This window comes from Saccoglossus kowalevskii, chromosome 1, assembly GCF_978046115.1.
Source record: "Saccoglossus kowalevskii chromosome 1, keSacKowa6.1, whole genome shotgun sequence".
NCBI lineage: Eukaryota > Metazoa > Hemichordata > Enteropneusta > Harrimaniidae > Saccoglossus > Saccoglossus kowalevskii.
In genome coordinates this window covers 13,147,466-13,162,492 of record NC_140641.1, presented here as the reverse complement: position 1 = coordinate 13,162,492, position 15,027 = coordinate 13,147,466, and the positions used below count along the sequence as shown (strand labels likewise).

Below are 15,027 nucleotides of genomic sequence, written 5' to 3'. Positions count from 1 at the left end.
TTTTTTTATTGAACCCATTAGCAATTTGAAAGCTATTAACAACAACTAGGCAGAATAAGACCAATTACACCAGCAGACAAAATGCTCTGTAAAACATGTACATGTATTAGTAATTCAGCAGTCGAAGATAAATTACATCACGTAATTCAAAATATAATTCCGAGAAAGTTATATTATTTGATAGTGCTAAGAAACAAAATACAAACTTTGAACATCCCTGTTACATTAACAAAATTGTAATCATTTATTTACAAATTAGACAATACATAGCCTTTAATTAATTTTATAGCTAAAACTCAAGATGAAAGTGAGTATTTTTAAAACATTTTTGCTACATTGCATTTTTCATCGTGTGTTGTTATGCAATGAAAATTAATTAATTGATTAATACAATTTCATAAATGTGTTTTGGGAATCTCGAATACTTTGCACCTTTCGAATAGATTGCGTACACAATCGCAAGGACACAATTTTTCGGGATAGTTTGTCTTCACTCCGATTACGAACTTATCAAATGAGAATCTATAAATTTTTATCGAATTTATAGGGGTGAACAATTTTTTAATTGTTCATTTCCAAATTATATACTCGTGTATTTGAACTCAAGTCGTCATTTGTTGTCTTACAGTTAAAAATGTCCAGTGAAATTCATTTGTGTGACTTAATGTTTTAAAAAAGCAGTGGTTTCAACAGACAAGATATTCATAAAAGCACAGTAGAAAATTTGCATTTCACAATTTGTTATTTATGCGTCAATACTATTATTTTGAATCGTCTTCGCAAAATTGATTACAATAATGACATTATATAAATACTCAAATACCAGCGCGCCCCCATACCGAGAAAATGAAGTCAGGCCTTCGTTTCCATGTGCGTTGTTGCCCGGGTTGTTGCGTTATCTTTTTTTCACTAGGGTAAAACCAACCTGTCTCGCGACGGTCTAAACCCATTTCACGTTCCACGTTTTAACAATATACTGGCATTGTGTATTGTATTCGCCCACAACAATAAAATATTGCCGCCATAAAATTAAAAAGGTATTTTTTTTTTCGATTTTTCCGTTTTTTGTTGTATCTATTTTGCATTTTCGAATAACCCATGGTTTGGGGTGGATTGGTGAAGGTTTTTTTCCCATTTTCCCTTTTTTTGTTAAAAATGTCTTCCTTTCATTGTTTGTCGTAATTGCATGTAATAAAAACCGCGAGCGAGATATTACTCCCGGGATGTATGCCATCTTATTATCATTATCATTTTCGGGTAAAGCTGATAGAAAGAAGTTTTTTCTTCTGCATTTTTTTTTCTCTTTTATAAAACATTCACGAAGCGGCATCGATTCCTCTTATTCATTTAAATGTACACAATGTCAAATACATGAGTAATCAACGAATGTTACATCATTATTGTAAGATTGTGCTCGGGACATAGCTACGGAGACTTACCGGCAACGTGTATGGCTGCCTTTACATGTTTTATTCATTGTATTTTCAGTCTGGAAATATAGCACATTCTGTATTTTATATACTAAACCAAAAATAAAAATTAACTAACTTAGTAATTTCACAAAATGTTTCAAACTGCATTATATACTCTTAATTTAGAAAGTGTCAGTCTTTGTAGCTATATTTTTATTTACCAAGTTAAGGGATTAGTTGTGTATGTCTGTTCGTCATTTCTATTTCCTGTATTTTATATCGACTTTTGTCATCGTTTAGTGGTTTTAGGAGTGACAGCGAGAAAACTTGATTTACACTCGAACTTGTCAACTTTACAGACTTTTTATCTGAGCATCACACCCAAGTGAGGTGTGGGCAGTACAATTTACACCAAGATGATCAAATTATTCTCACTGAAACAACAGAAAAAGGACGGGGACGGGTCGGTCAAGTCAAGTCAAAAAAGAGCATCGGCAGCGCAGCTGCGAATCACAAAAGGTAAAAAAAATGAACTGCTGATAACATAACCCCGGTCATTGATCGCTGTTGGAAATATATTGAACTTATTGGTTATGTTGTTGGAATGGCGTACATCAACATTGTGTCGTCGGTCTTTAATTTGGCCTACTAGTCGTGTAATTATGCCAGATATGCCATCATATGGTATACATTTAGTATGAAGACAACAGACAGGAAAACACCACTGTCTATATGACGTCAGTCGGTTAACATTTCATTGTCGGTACGTGTCAACAGAAAATGCATATTTGATTCTGTTTGAAACTGCTGACTCATTGAAAACTGTTCAGAATACATGGAATGTTTTCAAGTATTTAAGTATTATCTCTTTAACCTTGAACAAGGAGTTATAGATTTTGCAAGGGTGTCAACCGTGTGATATGCGATTATGATATCACACAAATTGAAGAAGTCACATGAATTGAGATTTATGAGATATAATCACAAAGTTACAACAAAAAAAGGTAGTTTTGTATCTCCATCCCTAACCCTAGCTCTAAGCTAAGCCCCACCCCCAATTCAGTTGCATATGCCTTTTGACAAAATTATAGGCATTCTTAGATATATACATAAACTCCTATCATCCTACATAGTTATGAAAGTTGCATACCCTCATCGTTTAAATCCATGCCTTCATTTAGTAATACACGTCTATCCACAGTTCCTCTGTGATAGATTGTGTACATGTAATGGCAATCAGCACTGTGGTTCCAAAGGTGACCAAACTCTGCCAGTGGTACAACTCGGCTGGTGGTTGAAGTCGCCCACAAGTGGGTTAAGTGTTAATGGGTCAATCAGTCAGTGAGTGGGAGGGTTGGGTGTTAATGTAACAAATTTTAAAAGTAGTACAGACAGCCCCCATTGTATCACGGTAAAATAAACTACTGTACAAGACCCCCAACAAAGATGCATGAAAGTTGTCCTAGTGCAACTTTAATAGCTTAAACCTTGAACTTTTGTTTTGTTTATGTCAAGAGGTTACCCTTTGAATATGGTTTATTATGCACTTGCTTGCACAAACTTCGATGGTCTCAAAATTATTGGTCGCATTCAAACACCAAATACTTTGTTCACAATGCAGAAACCCTATAACTGAATTATGTATGCTGATGTAATGGTCTATTTATAGACAGTGGTAATATATATAGGGGAGTTGTTCAGCACTGAGATCAGATCGGAGATCTCGTTGAATTGTATTGGAGTTTAAGTATCTAGTTATTGGAGTAGTGGAGTTTTACCGCATTATTGTACTTGATGTTTGCAGAGTATAATAATACCAGTACCAGTTGAAACCTCATCTGTTGGCTCCGTGTTCGTATGTTATCATCGCCGCCAGGGAAGTCTTTCTGTTACTGTTGCCATTTTGGTATTTGAACCATCACACCTGTACTATACCAATTACGGTAATATTACGTTGCGTGTGACAGTCACTAAGTGTAAATGTTCGCACATCGCAAAACATCTTACATTGCAATTTTTGGCTTTTATAAAATATTATTACATGCAGGAAAAAGATGTTTAAATACTAAATATGGTTAAAAAGAGAAGTGATTTGCATCGTGTAATAATTGATTTTTACATTATTGCTGCTGTGATGCTGGCCCACCGATTTGAATTTTCAGGTGTTTTCATCTTCTTTTTACACAGATATAAACGAATTGAACCTCCCGAAAACATGTGAAGTAGTGTTTCCCGATCCTGATGATCTTCTCAACTTTAAACTAATTATCTGTCCAGACGAGGTGAGTTATGTATCAACAATTTAGTTGCATCTGTTATCAATTCATAGATATAATTAAGAAAGAAAAAATGTATTATGGATTTACACTAGAGTGCAAGGGTACAACAGTAAATTCTCAGACAAGGTCAACACTGCCTTATGGCAACTGCCATGTACACTTAATTAAATAATTATTATGGTAAACTAATTTTAAAAATTCAGCAGTATTATCTTAATATAAGAAGCCATACCACATATGATCGCTGCCATCTTGATTTATTACAAGCCCCCCCAAGACGAGAATGAAAGTAAAGTATTCTTGGTAAACTGTGGCGACATAGAATTAGTTTATGAGCCCATTCTGGATGCACAAATATTAAACTAGAATTTATATTAATATCGTAGTTATATTGGGTAGGGGGAAAAAACACAATAAATATTCACAATAAAGAATGGAACAGCGACCAATAGCGACACAATAACGAATGTAAACACATGAAATGGTCAGGTAAAAATGGATGTCATTGGAAATGAATTTATAGTGTTGGTATGTATGACCCTGTAATCATAATAAGACTTGGATAGATAAATAGTTACTATGCTATGCTGCAGGCTTGAGATCAGTAAAATTAGGAATTTTGAAAGAAAAAAAATACACAGAACAGCACCTTTCAACTTTACCACTGCAACCTAGACCTAGCACATCGCAGAAATACTCAGTTCATGTATGCTGAACTGTTAATTCTTTGTATTTGTTCGTAATAAAAAAATAAATTTGTTTTGATCATAGACATATTTATACTCTAGCCACAGTTAATAAAATTGGTTATTAAAATTAATACAACCCACAATTTTAATCAGCCTGACATGCACTTTTAAGTGCATTTCTTGTACCCATTAGTGTGTTAACTGTTTCAGTATTTACTATCTTGTGTTCAAATAGAGTATATGACAGTTATTTTAAAGGCAATATTCCAATTATATAGTAACAGAGCCTCCAACTTTGGTGTTGTGAGGGCACCCAATTTTAAAGCTTCTAAGTTGCTTTGGACTGATTGTGTAGTGTAGGAATATTTGACTATTCATAACTCCATCAATTCATTTAGGTGTGTTATCTCAGGCAATCAACTCTATGGCCTTGGTGTATTTCAAGCCCTGTAGTAAGTAGGACTTGTATGATATTTTAAACTTTTTGTTTTGAGGAGAAATTATTTAATTAAGACTATGGCTTTCCTCTCACTTGCAGGGCTTCTACAGAAATGGCAGGTTTGTATTTAGTTTCAAGGTGAGTATCTTTGTGATAATTTTCCTGATCACATGCTTGATTGCTACTTTGTGAATGGAATGGTTGAGTTATCTGATAATAAAAACTTTTACACAAAATTGAAATGTTTTATTGAATTTGGTTTATGGCCAAGGTTGCGCAATATGTAAAAAATTTTCCTACAAGACCGTGCTACTCAAAAACCTAGAATGGGGGATATGCTGTTAAAAACAAAAACACAGTCCAGTTCCCTGACTTTGTTCATTGACACACTGACCGAAGTGACCATCACATATAATTTACACTCCTGTTTATAACTAATTTCCAGGTGGGTCAAGGCTATCCACATGATGCACCGAAAGTGAAATGTGAAACACAAGTGTATCATCCTAATATTGATCTTGAGGGCAATGTGTGTCTCAATATTCTAAGGTACGTGTGCTTTCACATTTGAATATTTTTTGTTTTCTCTAATGAGGATGAATAAATAATAGAACAAAAATTGCATTGCATTTGTGGGTTGTACACAACAGACATGAGTCTCTTTTCAGATAGTTTCATCTCTTATGTCAACAACTGTAATTACAAAGTTAAGTGGTGTTCATTCTGGAAATGACTAATCCCATTCTGACTTTACAAATAAAACATTGAAGTGAATAATTTTTTTAATTTTTGCAGAGAAGACTGGAAACCTGTATTGACGATTAATTCCATTATATATGGTTTGCAGTATTTATTTTTGGTAAGTACTCAATTAATTTATTCGTTTTAGTGGTTGGATTAACCATTTTTGAAATAAATGCAATGAAACCTGTCTAAAGAAATCACGAGGTTGTTTGATTCAACATTGTGTTCAGTTTATAATACCTAGGTATCAGACTACTGTTCTGCTAATAATATTTTGCTTATTAACTGCCTAAATTAAGTTAAACACAATTAAAAATTGGAGTTTTGGCAACTTTATAATGGTACAATTGTATTAAAAGAAGTCATTGGAGGAAAAAAAAAGTTATTTTGTGACTATTCATTCTTTCAACTGTTAAAAAGTTAAACCTTGTACACAAATGTTGGCGCATCATATAACAAGTCATTTGCATAGCAGTCACCAAATCAGTGATTTAATAGATTGAATGACAGTCTGCAGACTGAACATGAAAAAGTATCACTAGCACAAACATATTTATGGATTTCAAATAGATCAAAGACGATCACCAAGATCGTGTTAAGGCCAGGGGTGCCATGAAACTCAAATAGTGTTTCTTTCTCTTTCATCAAGGTGTTCCAAAAGTGGACATGACGTGACACAAAAACAAGTCTTATGAATCTCAAAGAGATCTTGGTGTTTAATTGTTTTGAAGGTCTCTTGTACTCTATGGTTAGCAATACACACTGTAACTAATACAATTCAGTGTTTCATTTTGCTCTCTATAATGTACACATAAAAACAGTTATTTGTCAAGAACCCTGTAGTTGAACATTAACTTTTTTTTTTCTGTAGGAACCCAACCCAGAAGATCCATTAAATAAAGATGCGGCTGAAGTATTACAATCTAACAGGAGGCTGTTTGAACAGAATGTTATGAAATCAATGCGTGGTGGCTATGTAGGTTCAACATACTTCGAAAGGTGTTTAAAAACGTGAAGACAGAAGAAAGAAACATTTTATAAACACAGTCATAACCTGGTTTTCCTTCTCTGCATAACTTAATACTTATACATGTCTAGACTCTAATGAAGGCGACAAATCAACATTGATAACATCCACGTCAATATTGTCACTCCAATTACAGCATTAATATGCTGATAAATTTAGCACAGAACCAATCTTGTAAATATTTGGGGGAACACTTGATGGTAACAGGAGTGGCTCAGTAAAGTCATTAAAATGTTGCGCTGTATTCATAAGAGTCTTGACCTGTTGCTATACCCACTTTGTTAATACTAATAAGTACATAATTTTCTTTGTCATGACTCGAAGTAAGAATTAGACACTAAACTAACCAGTAAAATCAATAAACATATATGTAAATTATGTATGAATTGTGGGATGGAAGACCAATACTATTTTATAGCATGTATATTCCGACTCGCTATCACACATGACATGCAAATTCTTTAGTACTGTGGAATACTTTATTTTCGCTGGAATTAATTTTCGCTGAAAAGGCTTTTTGGGCGTTTTGTATGGAATTTATTTTCACTGATTTTTGATGAGTTTAATGTGAAATATAGGAAAAAAAGTATATTCACTGGATTTTATTTTCACGGAATAATCCCTTCAGCGAAAATGGCGAAAATAAATTCCAAGCGAAAATAAAGTATTCTACAGTATTTCTCTTAACTCTTTGGGAACCATACAAAATTTTTTTTAATAATAAGGATGTTTACAATTTGTTCAGTCCCCTCCCCCTCGTAAGTGAATCAGTATTGGACTAGACAGATTTCTTTTTATTACTACTCTCTAGTGGCAACAGTTAAAATTATTTCAGTATGTCTCGTAGAAATAATATACTGGATGGTTCTTCGTTTGATAATTTCAATTCTACAATTCGCTGTTAGTTTATTGGTTGTGCCACATTTGGAAATGCTTTAATATCTGCAGATGGAGAAAGGTTGTTTATAATAGTTAAGATCTTGCTCAAAGACTATGCGAGTAAATGGTTGACTTTTGAAATGTGTGCATTTAAATTATCTTAACTGAATAAGTAACCTGTCTGATAAAATAATTACATTTCATGACACAACACAACATACACCGATTTAGTTGGTCTTCAAGGTATGCGTTTTTTATATGATAAGGTAGTTCCCTTTAAGTTCATTTATTCTTAATTTAGTCATGTGGTATAAACCGTAGTTCAAAGTCAGCTTACTATAATATAAGTTGTCCTTGCTAGGACATTATGATAATGATAATGATAATGATAATGAACTAGAGTGATCTGAGAAGCTGTTTGTTCATACTGAAAACACTAAGTACATACAGGATAGATAACACTTCTTTTTTAAGGGAGGGGGGGTCTATTGTACACAAAAACAAAATATCAGAAAGTCAACTAAATTATTAAAGGTTTTGAAAACTGGTTCTAAGTTATGAATCACATACAACTTGATACTCAGGATGGGTTCTGAGCGCTTTGCTAAGCATGTTTCAGGAATATAGTCCAACGTCTTTAAGCCAACAGTAGCAACAGTATTGTTTTTAAGTGAAATGGACATTTATGAAAGACAGAATTCTTCCATGGGCAAATTAGGGAGTCACAAACTCAGTGAATATGCTGAATACCTCAAAGAAAGCCAGACCAGCCATCTTGAAGGGATTAACTGTCCTCCAAACAAATAGACCGGTACAGTGCACTTCAACTTGGTATGATAAAAGAACTAGTCAGCTACTGTGCATTTAAAGTCTAATTTAGGGTAGATTTTCAGCATATAAATAATTTTGCCATTTTCTATCATATTTTTTGATTATTTTGTCTTTACATGATGTCTGGCAGCAGAATAATTTTTTGTGATTGCTATTGTTTCTCAGAAAATAAATCCAAAAGTTTAATAACTTATCAAGAGTATGTGTCTTTGTAGTTTGTCAAATTGCTATTGAGGGTTATTTCTGTTTTAAAATGTGTCGCATTGCTTGTAAAAAAAAAACTATACAACTGCAGCACATTATGCTTGATGTATTTGACATTTTTTTTTTTTTGCTCTCTTCATTGGTCAATTCAAATGCTTCATTGCTGGGAGTTGCGTGATCCCCAGATGATTGGTATGGAATTCAAGTTTGGCATTTATTTGGGGAATGATGCTCTGTACCATGACACTAATTGCTAGTCAAGCATAATGTGGGAGTGGAATTGAATGATGCAAGGATTGCAGGATACACTGGGTTTATACAAACCTACTAAAATCTCTGGATTTGAATTTTTTTTTTTTTTATGTAGAAACTTATTGGGAATTAGTATCCCAGACAACTCCCTGTCAACCACACTAGTTTGTACTTGCCAATTGTGTTTAAATGATTGTATTTATATTTATGCACGTTGCATATCAGCCTATAAATATTACTGCACTGAATGTGACAAGATAGGAAATTCGACAAGTGGTTGGAGTTCAAATGTACTTCAAAATTGAGCATTTTCAGAAATTATATAATGAGCGTGAAGGTCTCTAAAATAGAGTCCCGATTAGATGACACATCCTGTATTATGCACAGGTACGGCTGCAATTGTACAGATGATCCGAGAGAGTAAAAGTTTTGTAATGCATGGTACAGTACAGCTCATTCGCACAGCTTTCTGTTTGACCCTTGGGTGCCATTATTTTTTTCCCCTCCAATAATTTATTATTTCTTTCTACTTGGTTATGAATGTTGCACATGTATTTGTAGCATGGGCGTCATATTCAGTACAGTACAACGGGTTCTTCAAGGACTGCAGAAGAATGACACGTACATTGTACTGTCTTAGTCTTTTCAAGGATGTCGCTAATGAGGGGACATTTTAAAAGCACTACAAATTGATATTTTGCTGAGGTATCATCAAATAATTTGGGGATAAAAATATATATGTATATTTAGAAAATGTGTGTGCATAGGATTTCGAATTGAAAAATTGGTTGTCTAAGTTTGGTTGTCTAACAAGTTTCAGTCTAACAAATAGTGTGCCAAAAATGATATACCCTAAATGCATCATGGGAGTACTGCAATCAACAAAATTTGAACTTTGTATACTCTGATAAACTAATGATGCATGTACATAAAGACAAATACCCAAACTGGTATCTATTGAAAAATGATTTCCGTCATAGCATTAATTGGCCCTAATTAACCATTAGAAAACGCAAAAATTCGTACAATCAACCTTCGCTATTGAAAAACAAATCTTTTTGAGTACTAGTACAAATTTTCCTGACAAATACAGAATAGTATGCAAAAAAAAAAGTAGTGAAAGCGTTCACAAACACAAAAAGGAAATTTGTTGTACAAAGTGAGGAGTCAAATTTTTCAATAAATTCCAAGTTGTCAAATACTTATGGCCTGTACTATCTTCCATGTATGCACACGGTGATCCATCAAGCCTTTACACGAATATTGTTCATTGGAAATGATTTTCTCCATTAATCCCAGTCATCATCTACACATATACCCAACATTAAAGGAGAATACAGTCAATACGAGTGAAAAATGAATACGGACTTTATATTGCTTGTAAGACAAAACACTTTATTCTAATATCAATATATTTTTATGGCAAGAACATGTGTCACACATTATAACAATGTACTGCCCAATTTATTGTTATTGATTGTATGTAGATTTCGTCGAGTTCGCTGTTTTCTGATGTGGAGCAGTAGTTGAATAGCAAATATCAATCCTATCAACTGAAAATAAAAAAAAAATTGAATGTCAAAACTGGTCTTAAAATATAAAAAGCTGACGGAACACGCCTGTGAATAAACATGTGTAAGAAACTCTATCGCTGTGTCAGTCAATAAAACAATTGCCGGTACTGGTTTTCGAATAACATTATTTCATCGATAGAGGGCGTTATTTATAGGAACAGTTGGAGGGAGAACAATTTTACAAGCGTTGTATCAAGTTACGCAACGTAACGAACACAACGCGTTGCAATTGCAACCACCACTCTCTGTGGTTCAGAGGTCGATGTCACAGTGGACTGGTCATATTCATGTATGATATCAACAGCTAGATGAATGACGGAAGCATACCTGTGCTATTCCAATTCCTAGTATTATGGCATACAGTATTCGAATATACTGGTCAGCATACTGGGACACTGCTTTAGCACATCCCTGTATTAATAAAAATAGTAAATAGATAAATGATGTCTGCGAGGTGTCGCTCAGCATCCGGGCTTTTCTGCTTATATGCGGTATTCATTGGGCCATTTTTAGTAATTTTTCATTGAAGTTATTTTTTTTTGTACGAATGGTAACCAGACCTCGGTGAGACGGTAATCGATGAAACCACCTGTAATTCTAAGCACACCAATGTTTCAAACACCGAGAAGAAAGCACGGCTGTTTTTCACTAACTTGTTATGGATATTCTATACAAGAAGCTTAAAGCGGGGGAGTCGTTATCTGCTCATGTGTCAAATGGACATAGCGAGTCAATGCTTACAAATAAGCGTCTACCCATGAGCCTTTACGTTTTTTGCGTGTTTTATCGTTGCTTGGGACTCTATTCCCGCGCGTGCGCAGGTTATGACCCCCCCCCCCCCCCGCTTTAAGAATCGGTCACTTCTCTCTAGATTCACAAAGTTTTCCTGGTACGTTCATCTTGTTAAAATTTTACAATGTTTTGTCTTTCCGATGTCGTACTTGATAATCTGTTACTAAACATGGGACTTAACAACTGGACGTGTTCTTGATGTGGTGCATGCACCATATCACACGTATTGCAGATTAAGACAAGGAAGTTTTAGACTAATTTTATTCGAAAATGTGGTCTAAGTCTGATGGTCGTACAATATTTTTTTCATGCAGAGTGTTCCAGACTTAAACTGTCGGTAAACCTTAGTGATTGCCAACTAAGGTGCAAGTTGGCGTTGTTGATTGAAAAACCAGGCGAATGGTCTACATTTCATAGCATACCGTCGTTTTCACGTCACACCGTCTTCAGTTTTTGTGTGTCTACCGGTTACACCGCGGATATCATGAATGATAATGTACATTACAAGAACGAATATAAAAGATAGAGTATCGTGTACGGCAATTTGCTAATTTCAGATGAAATGTTATTTGAACATATATTTGATATATTCACCTTCGTGAAAACATCGGTGGTTAGTTTATTGTCACAAAAGAAACAGAAACAACTTCTTGGAGGGATCTCATAGTCTTCATATCCAGATGAACCGCAACATTTGAACTGGAAAATTAATAAAAAAAAGTTAGATGCATTGGCAATTCGCATCAAATGTTAGAGGTCAATTTATATAACAAGTACACATGGATAAATTATTTTATATAAATAACTACTTTACATAAATCATATCAAAATCATTGCACTAACTATAGAACACCCGAAATTTTCGCAGAGCCCATGTACACCAACAAAAGATGCAGCTCCATACACCTGTGAATTACAACGCAGTAGATTTCCAGTCTCTGTTGCTCTCTTATATAGTTACCGTTCCTGATTGGTATACTGCCCTCGGCGGCATTTGTCGCTATTATACACAGGGACTCAAGCGACGATACGGCGGCTCGCCGGTCTCCCGAGACCGAGTTTCAGTAACGGTTAGAGAGTGGAACCGACGCTAGTACTTATAAGACAAACCATTTTCATATGACGCTAAATCATAATTTTATTTACTAGTATTCGGAATACTGCGGGAACAACTCCCGTTTACTGACTACACTGACTACAAACATCGCGAGTAAAGAGAAAAACTGAAAACACAAAATATTACTAGTATTATTATATTAAAAGATCAATATTAGGTTACAAGTGCACAATATTGTTAAAAGTATTCATGAATCTAGTAATTGGCCAGAGTGTGTTTGAAAGAATTATTAATTCTGTCTCGAAAGCTGATTTTCTTGTTGAAAAGCCGGAAAATTAATATTCTGGTAGGTGCAATAAAACCAGTTTGAAATAACATATCATGTTCATATTAAAACGAAAATATGTGTTCATTTGCAATAAAACATATCAAAAGAAATCCCGTATGCTTTAATTTGATGGGGGGAGACAACCAGTGGTGGTCAGACAGTCACCAACTCTCCTACCTTGGTCTGCAACCAGTCAATAAAGATGACGACCGGGGAGTCTTCATCTCCTCGATAATAGACTTCACTCACCATGTCTGCCAGAGAATCCGTAATTTGGTCAACTAACTGCAATATAATTGGCGTACGTTTAATGTACGTGTACCAGGTTTATATCAAATCATGACGTATTACTCAGTAAGCGCACAATTGTGAAGCCCCTCACTTCGTAAAAAAAACAAGACTTGTGAAGTTATATTCCGCTCACCTTTCCTTTAGTGACCACCAAGAGAATGCCAACAGTCAGCTCAACTAGCATAATGAAAGCCATTATACCAAAATACTAAAAATATCAACGGACAAAAACTATTATATTGGATTATTAGAACCATTATATCAGCAATGCAAAACATTTTTTTTTCTAACTCTTTTTTTGTTTCAATTCCGTGAAGTAATGTTATGCCGAAAACTGATACGATCTATTGAGACAGAAAGTCGAAAGAAAATTTAACAGTTTTAAATTTTGGACTTAGGAAATGTATTTTTGATCAATGCTCAATTCAAAATGGCCGCCTGAGTAAGGATTCATGTTTCCATGGAAACAAGCTCTGATTCTTTTTTTTTTTGTATTTACATATTGTCTTTTACTTTATAGTAGCAGGTTTTTTTTAGATCTCTGTTGTTTATGGGGTAACCGGGATCTATGATTTCAACCTACTATTTATAGTTTCGTATTTGAAAGTCTACTTTTGCAGCCCCCTCCCATATCCTATACCAGGTTCGATCTCGTCCACATAGAATACTTAACCGTGAAATGAAACAATATAGAAAAAAATCGCTTACAAAGCCGAGACAATATCGGTTTTCATACTTGGCGCCACAGCATCCTAAACAACCAGTGAGACTGACGACTCCCGATACTACAATAATACCATACAAGGCAAGTCTAAAATTAACAGGACCATATTCGTCGAAACGGTGCTGGTATTTCACAAATATGCATATACCGATCACAGTGAGACCGCTAAACTGAAAATAAAATAATGATAATCAGTAAACCAAATTAATATTCACTTTCTCAAAGAAAACGATATATTTTGAGAGAGAACAATTAATTAAGTATTATTAGCTCTATGTATTATTTTGGGATAAAACACAGAATGCGTCAAAGGACGTGAACTGTAAACTGACACTTTGAAAAATGATTCATGTACGGAAAACGAAACGTCTAACTATCTAAAAGTCACTCATCTTCGCATACCGTGGTGATATCAGGCGATATAACAGCAGCTCACAGTGACTACAGGTATTTGCAGACATCCCATCCCATCCCATCCCACCCCACCACATACCACCCTACCCCATACTTATAGCAGTTATAATCATTACGATCAAGGAATCAGGGGATTGTATTTTTTATACAATAAATTAGTAACAACCTCCTGTTTTATAAATTTGGCGACTCGATTGCAAAATGATGGTGTATGCGCGAAAGGAATGTTTTTACAATTACGTCACAAAATTACGCAAACTACAATCTTCAATATTTATAATAGAAAAATCGAATTATTCTGTCACTATGTACCCAGTCTAGTCACTGCAATGCTGCCAATAATACACATAACAAGGTGTAATTACAATGAACGATGTGTAATTATTGGCGATGTGGTTAAATCGTCACCGTCACGCCGTTCTACCCAAACAATGCAAAACCAGGTCAAGTTCAAGTTGGATGTTTTTTTAATGTACGATAACGATACTCACCATCAACATTAGATTGAACAGGTACAGGATTAACCTGACGCATTTCATAGACATTCCTGATACGTATTTCGACATGGTAACGTCACCGACTATATTGACGTGCTAACGTCCTCTTCACTCTGAAATCGTGTCAAACTTTAGTACAACGCGTAATGCGATGTTGAATACTACTATTGTACCAGGTGCGTCCGAATGATTACGAGTATTGGGATTGGTGCGTGGTCAATTATTTCGTGCAGTTATGCAATGTTACGCAACCCTGCTAATTGAAATACACGTGTTTCGTCCAATATGAACATACCTTGTGTTATTAAATATATTATACAAGCAAAACTGCATATTTATTGAAAGGAATTCAAAAATAAGTGATTAGAACAATGTACCAACATTATCAGAACAGAAGTGCAACCATGTTCGACCTCAGACAAGTTAATAAATAATTTATTAGTTGTCTGAGGTTCGACGTGCAACCGTAATGGCAACTCTCTGATTTTAAAATTTCAATCAAATTTCTCAAACCATTTGAAATGGTACAATCCTGTGTCAAAGCGTATAGTCCATTGTGAAATGTATGATAGGACAGTTTTCGTTTTCACTCTT

General features: G+C 34.7%; 2 protein-coding genes across 2 annotated transcripts; one reads left to right on the top strand and one right to left on the bottom strand.

Moving 5' to 3' along the window:
* The first annotated feature begins 1,674 nt into the window (after positions 1-1,674).
* On the top strand, positions 1,675-6,609 carry LOC100378022 (NEDD8-conjugating enzyme Ubc12). Its single transcript, XM_002735821.4, has 6 exons — positions 1,675-1,931; positions 3,600-3,694; positions 4,919-4,957; positions 5,265-5,368; positions 5,615-5,678; positions 6,435-6,609. Exons 1-6 carry the CDS (start codon positions 1,829-1,831, stop codon positions 6,576-6,578), a joined length of 549 nt encoding a protein of 182 aa, XP_002735867.1. The 5' UTR covers positions 1,675-1,828; the 3' UTR covers positions 6,579-6,609.
* A 3,515-nt stretch (positions 6,610-10,124) lies between these two features.
* Positions 10,125-14,571, bottom strand: LOC102801123 (23 kDa integral membrane protein-like). Its single transcript, XM_006817884.3, has 7 exons — positions 14,428-14,571; positions 13,507-13,692; positions 12,932-13,006; positions 12,685-12,792; positions 11,717-11,821; positions 10,658-10,741; positions 10,125-10,309 (listed from the first exon to the last, which is right to left on the bottom strand). Exons 1-7 carry the CDS (start codon positions 14,500-14,502, stop codon positions 10,199-10,201), a joined length of 744 nt encoding a protein of 247 aa, XP_006817947.1. The 5' UTR covers positions 14,503-14,571; the 3' UTR covers positions 10,125-10,198.
* Between the last annotated feature and the right edge of the window lie 456 nt (positions 14,572-15,027).